Here is a 6,613-nt window from a genome sequence, read left to right as displayed (position 1 = left end):
CAGTTTGCCAGTATTTTGTTGAGGATTTTTGACTTTATGTTCATCAGTGATATTGGTCTGTAATTTCCGTTTTTTTGTGGTATCTTTGTCTGGTTTTTGTACCACGGTGATGGCGGCCTCATAGAATGAGTTTAAGAGTGTTCATTACTCTTAAATTTTTTGGAAGAGTTTCAGAAGGGTAGGTGTTTTCTCTAAATGTTTGATAGAATTCACATGTGAAGCCATCTGGTCCTGGATTTTTGTTTGTTGGAAGTTTCTTTTTTTTTTTATGGAGATTTTTTCTTTATTGAGAAACTTAAGACTTGGGTACATCAAATAAAACCAGTTTCTGGGGGGAAAAAAGCAAAACTCACAATAGAAAAACAAAAGTTAACACTGTTTGGGCCATATCAGAACCCAGAGAATATATTCTTTTAATTGAAAAATTCTAGGTGCTTCATAATTGACCTTTTGATACAAAATGACCTATTAAATTTGTAATTTGTGGTTCTTGGTGTTGAGGTCCATAGGACAAGCTAGGATGTCTTCAAACCTTGAGCTGAATTCCATGAGGGTTTATTCGGCTTTTGAATTGGTTTGTCCTTGTCTAAGAGGTAGCAGCAGCAACAACGCCCACCTTCTGGGCAGCTTCTTTCTTGGCATGGTGAGCCTGTAGGACCGCCACAGCTTCATCCACCTTGGAGCGGAGAGACTGGGGGGACTCCAGCATGTGTAGCAGCTCCGAGTTGTCAATCTCCAGCAGCATCCCCGTAATCTTCCCAGCCAGGTTTGAGTGCATCGTCTGGATGAGCGGGAACAAACGTCACCCAGCATCTGTTTCTGTTCCTGGGGGGGTGCTGCGGCCAGTATGGAGGCGGTCAGCGGCTCCTGCCCCTGCACATGGACCGCAGGCTGGGGTGCCTGCAGGGGCTGGATGGCGGGGTGAGGGCTGCGGACACTGGAGGCGTATTTGTAAGGTGCAACAGCCCTAGGAGCAGCGGCACGAGGCGCTAGGTTCTGCACAGCTGTGGGAACACCTCCAGACTGGCAGCTGTCAGTCAGCCCTTGCTGGGCAGCACCAGCCCCACCAAAGTCCATAGCCAAGCAGTTCGGGCACTCAGACCCAACTCTCTGAGCGGTAGTAGGGAGGCCACGAGAGGCCGGAGCATTACCAGTTGGAACCAGGTGGCGAAGAGCTGGACGAGGCCCAGACTGGCGTATAGCACTTGGCATTCCTTGGAAGCCTTGAGGTCTCCCACCTTGCTGCCAGCGTGGATTAGGCCTCATCTGTGCTAACTGGTTAGGTGTATAATGTGGAGGTCTTCCCTGAGCCTGTGGAACTGCTGGCACAAAGTAGCCCCCAGCTGCAGGCTGGAACTGATTTAAGATGGCATTGGCAGGGAGCGCTCTAATCCCGACCACCCGCTGCATATACTGGTTGGTCAGGTGAGCCTTTCTCTCTTCCTTTCTCTGGGTCAGGGCGACATACAGTGGCTTGGAGCCCACGATGCGTCCGTTCATCTCCGTGACTGCTTTGGTTGCCTCTTCAGGGGATGGGAAGCAGACAAAGCCAAACCCTTTGCTTCTCCCATCCTTGGATTTCCCACTGGGATCTCTCATCACCTTGACAGAGTCTTACCAAACTGGCTGAATAGCTCTTTCAGACTCTCATCATCCACCTCTTCCCCAAAGTTTTTGATATAAACATTGGTGAATTCCTTAGCTTTGGCTCCAAGCTCAGCTTCCCGCTCTTTTCGAGACTTGAATCTGCCCACAAACACTTTACGGTCATTGAGGAGCATGCCATTCATCTTCTCGATGGCCTTGTCAGCAGCCTCCTGGGTCTCAAAGTGGACAAAGGCATAACCCTTAGAGCCGTTCTCATCACACACCACCTTGCAAGACAGAATGTTTCCAAAAGCAGAAAAAGTATCATAAAGTGCCTTGTTATCTATAGATTTGTCCAGGTTCTTGATGAAGACATTTCCCATGCCAGAATTTCTCAAAGAGGGATCCCTCTGAGACCACATGATACGGATTGGCTTTCCCTTAATCACATCAAAGTTCATGGTATCCAAGGCCCGCTCAGCGTCAGCCAGCTGCTGGAAGTTGACGTAGGCATAACCCAGGGAGCGGCGGGTGATCATGTCGCGGCAGACCCGGATGGACAGCACAGGCCCCGCAGGACTGAACTTTTCGTACAGCATGGCCTCGGTGACGTCCGAGTGCAGGTCACCCATGTACAGGCAGGCCATGGGGTAGCTGCTGGCCGCAGCATTCATCTCCCCAGCCCCCAGCACCCCGAGCCCTGCCAGGAGGACTTCTTAGCGGGGTCCACACAGGACAAAGGGGGCTCCGCTCCGAGCCGCGGCTCACAGGTGGCAGCGAAGCTCAGAGACGCTGGAGTCGGCTCCGAGGGCTGGAGAGGAGTGCGGGGACGGCTCAGACGAGGCTGCCCAACTGCAGACAAAAGGCTCTCAAAAACAATATGGCCCTCCCTCCCTGGGAGTTTGTTAATTTTCTGCTGTCCTGGTCTGGAAACTCCCAATTTCAAAAAATGGAAACAATGAAAACGGGGACTGTCCTCCAAATTACAAAAATTCTTCCCGAGGCAACCCAGTAGTGCCCACGGCGGCCTCCGGAACGTGCGTTTCTCTATAAATATAGGCCTTGGGCTCCCGGTGGTTTAAGATTACAGCAGCCCAGGGAAGAGGGAAACCAAATATTTGTCGGTGCCGACTCGGCAAGCCCCGGGCAGCCGGAGCTCACAGCCGCCTCCCACACCAGGCTGGCGAAGGGCAGCGCAGACACGTGGAGCGCGGAGGCCAGCAAGCGGGGGGCAAGGGCGGCGGCCGCGGGATTGCCACGCGGCGCAGCCTGGCGGCGGGCGGAGGAGCGTGGACACGGGCGCGCGAGTGGCTCACCACCGGACCGATGGACGGGGACCGACGGATGCCCAGGTGCAGCGGCGGCGGCAACGTCGGGCAGGCCAGAAGCGTGCAAAAGTGACTTCCCCACGGGTTCTCTGAGGAGGATTTGCTCTTTTTTTTTCTTTCTGTCTTTTTTTTTTTAAGATTTTAAAGCGTTTTCGGGTTTTTTTAAATCTTTTTCTCTTTTTTTTCTTCAGGCTGCTAGGCCTGAAAGTGGCGGAGGCTGTGGCGACCCAGGGCGGAGAGCTGTTGGAAGTTTCTTAATCACTGTTTCAATTTCAGTATTTGTGACTGGATTGTTCATATTTTCTATTTCTTCCTGGTTCAGTCTTGGAAGGTTGTACCTTTCTAAGAATTTGTCCATTTCTTCTAGGTTGTCCATTTTATTGACATAGAGTTGCTTGTAGTTGTCTCTAATGATCCTTTGTATTTCTGTGGTATCAGTTGTAACTTATCCTTTTTCATTTTTAATTTTATTGATTTGAGCCCTCTCCCTTTTATTCTTGATGAGTCTGGCTAAAGGTTTAGCAATTTTGTTTACCTTTTCAAAGAACCGGCTTTTATTATCATTGATCTTTTCTATTTTTTGGTCTCTATTTCATTTATTTCTGCTTTGATCTTTATGATTTCTTTCCTTCTACTAACTTTGGGTTTTGTTTGTTCTTCTTTCTCTAGTTGCTTTTGCTGTAAAGTTAGGTTGTTTATTTGAGATTTTTCTTGTTTCCTGATGTAAGATTGTATTGCTATAAAGTTTACTCTTAGAACGTTTTTTGCTGCATCCCATAGGTTTCGGATGATGGTGTTTTGTTTTCCTTTGTCTCTAGTTATTTTTTGATTTCCTCTTTGATTTCTTCAGTGATCCATTGGCTGTTCAGTAGCAAAAGATTTAGCCTCCTCATGTTTGTGGTTTTTTACAGATTTTTTCTTGTAGTTGCTTTCTAATCTCATAGCATTGTTGTTGGAAAAGATGCTTGATATGATTTCAATTTTCTTAAATTTGCTGAGGCTCACTTTGTGGCCCAGCATGTGATCAATCCTGGAGAATATTCCATGTGCACTTGAAAAGAACGTGTGTTCTGCTGCTTTTGATGGAATGCTCTATAAATATAAATTAAGTCCCTCTGGTCTAATGTGTCATTTAAGGCCTGTGTTTCCTTATTGAATTTCTGTCTGGATGATCTGTCCATTGATGAAAGTGGGGTGTTAAAGTCCCCCAGTCTTATTGTTACTGTCAATTTCTTTTTATGGCTGTTAATATTTGCCTTATGTATTGAGGTGCTCCTATGATGGATGCATATATATTTACAATTGCTATATCTTCTCCTTGGATTGATCCCTTGATCATTATGTAGTGGTCTTTGTCTCTTGTAACAGTCTTGATTTTAAAGTTTATTTTGTCTGATATGAGTATTGCTACTCCAGCTTTCTTTTGATTTCCATTTGCATGAAATAGCTTTTTCCATCCTCTCATTTTCAGTCTGTATGTGTTGCTAGATCTGATGTGGGTTTCTTGTAGACAGCACATATACAGGTCTTTTTTTTTGTATCCATTCAGTCAGTCTATGTCTTTTGGTTGAAGCATTTAATCCATTTACATTTAAGGTAATTTTCAATTTGTATCTTCTTATTGCCATTTTGTTAATTGTTTTGGATTTGTTTCTGTAGGTCTTTTTTCTCCCCTTCCTCTTTTGTTCTATTCTCTTGTGATTTGATGACTAACTTTAGTGTTGTGTTTGGATTCCTTTTTCTTTTTTATGTATATCTATTGTAGATTTTCAGTTTTCAGTTATCATGAGGTTTTGATATAGCAGTCTGTATATAAATAAGATTGTTTCAAGTTGCTGATCTTTTAATTTCAAATGCATTTCTAATATCCTGCATTTGTACTCTTCTTTTCTCATGATTACTAGTTTTGATATCATATTTGTGTGTGGTTGATTCCCTACATTTACTGTATGTTTGCCTTTATGGATGAGTTTTTCCATTCGTAATTTTCTTGTTTCTAGTGGTGGCCTTTTCTTTTCCACCTAGAGAATTTCCTTTAGCATTTGTTGCAAAGCTGGTCTGGTGGTGCTGAATTCTTTTAGCTTTTGCTTGTCTGTAAATCTTTTTATCTTTCCATCAAATCTGAAAGAGAGCCTTGTTAGGTAGAGTATTCTTGGCTGTATGTTCTTCCCTTTCATCACTTTAAATATACCATGCCACTCCCTTCTGGCTTGCAGAGTTCCTGCTGAAAAATCAGCTGATAACCTTATGGGAATTCCCTTGTACGTTATCTGTTGCTTTTTCCTTGTTGCTTTTAATATTTTGTCTTTGTCTTTAATTTTTGTCAGTTTATAACTATGTGTCTCAGCATGTTCCTCCTTGGGTTTATCCTACCTGGGACTCTCTGTGCTTCCTGGACTTGAGTAACTGTTTTCTTTCCCACGTTAGGGAAGTTTTCAGCTATTATCTCTTCAAATATTTTCTGAGGTCCTTTCTCTCTCTCTTCTCCTTCTGGGACCCCTTCAGTGGAAATGTTGGTGCATTTAATATTGTCTCAGAGATCTCTTAGACTATCCTCTTTTTTTCATTCTTTTTTCTTTATTCTGTTCCGTGGCAGTGATTTCCACCATTCTGTCTTCCAGCTCACCTATCCATTCTTCTGCCACTTTTATTCTGCTACTGATTCCTTCTAGTGTATTTTTCATTTCAGTTATTGTATTGTTCATCTCTGTTTGTTCTTTAGAACTTCTAGTTCTTTGTTATACATTTCTTGTATCTTCTCGGTCTGTGCCTCCATTCTTTTTCTGAAATCTTGGATCATCTTTACTATCATTACTCTGAATTATTTTTCAGGTAGATTGCCTATCTCCACTTCACTTAGTTGTTCTTCCAGGATTTTATCTTGTTCCTTCATCTGAGGCATATTCTTCTGCCATCTCACTTTGTCTAATTTTCTGTGATTGCAGTTTCTGTTCCACAGGCTTCAAGGTTTTAGTTCTTCTTGTTTCTGCTGTCTGTCTCCTGGTGGATGAAGCTGGTCTAAGAGGCTTGTGCAGGCTTCCTGGTGGGAGGGACTCGTCCTTTACACTGGTGGGTGCAGCCGGGTCTTGTCCCTCTGGTGAGCAGGGCCATGTCAATGGGTGTGTTTAGTGGGCAGCTGTGGGATCAGGAAGACTTTATGCAGCCTGTCTGCTGATTGATGGGGCTGTGTTCTCACCCTGTTCATTGTCTGGCCTGAGGCGTCCCAACACTGGAGCCTACTGGCTCTTGGGTAGGGTCAGGTCTTGGTGACAAAATGGCAGCCTCCAAGAGGGCTCATGCCAATGAGTACTCCCCAGAAGTACTCCCACCAGTGTCTTTGTCCCCAAAGTGAGCCACAGCCATCCCCCCACCTCTGCAGAAAACCCTCCAATACCAGCAGGTAGGTCTGGCAGGCTTCTATGTGGTCACTGCTTTTTCCTCTGGTTCCTGGTGTTCAGGAGACCTTGTATGCACCCTCCCAGAGTGGAGTTTCTGTTTCCCCCAGTCCTGTGGAATTCCTACAATCAAACCCCACTGGCCTTCAAAGCTGGACATTCTGGGGGCTTCTCCTCCTGAGGCCAGACCCCCAGGTTGGGGAGACTGACATGGGGCTCAGAACTTTCACTCTTGTGGGAGAACCTCTGTGATATAATTATTTTCCTGTTTGTGGGTTGCCCACATGGGATTTGATTTTCATT

General features: G+C 45.2%; 1 protein-coding gene across 1 annotated transcript; it reads right to left on the bottom strand.

Annotated features, from left to right (window-relative positions):
* Nucleotides 1-266: 266 nt before the first annotated feature.
* Nucleotides 267-2,277, bottom strand: LOC102998062 (polyadenylate-binding protein 4-like). The gene is given in 3 exon segments (XM_057526725.1): nucleotides 267-804; nucleotides 807-1,616; nucleotides 1,619-2,277. Coding segments are annotated over 3 exon segments (1,671 nt in total). The 5' UTR covers nucleotides 2,262-2,277; the 3' UTR covers nucleotides 267-586.
* Nucleotides 2,278-6,613: the final 4,336 nt, after the last annotated feature.

This window comes from Balaenoptera acutorostrata, chromosome 13, assembly GCF_949987535.1.
Source record: "Balaenoptera acutorostrata chromosome 13, mBalAcu1.1, whole genome shotgun sequence".
NCBI lineage: Eukaryota > Metazoa > Chordata > Mammalia > Artiodactyla > Balaenopteridae > Balaenoptera > Balaenoptera acutorostrata.
The sequence above is the reverse complement of the archived record's forward strand: the minus strand, read 5'-3'. Positions and strand labels throughout refer to the sequence as shown.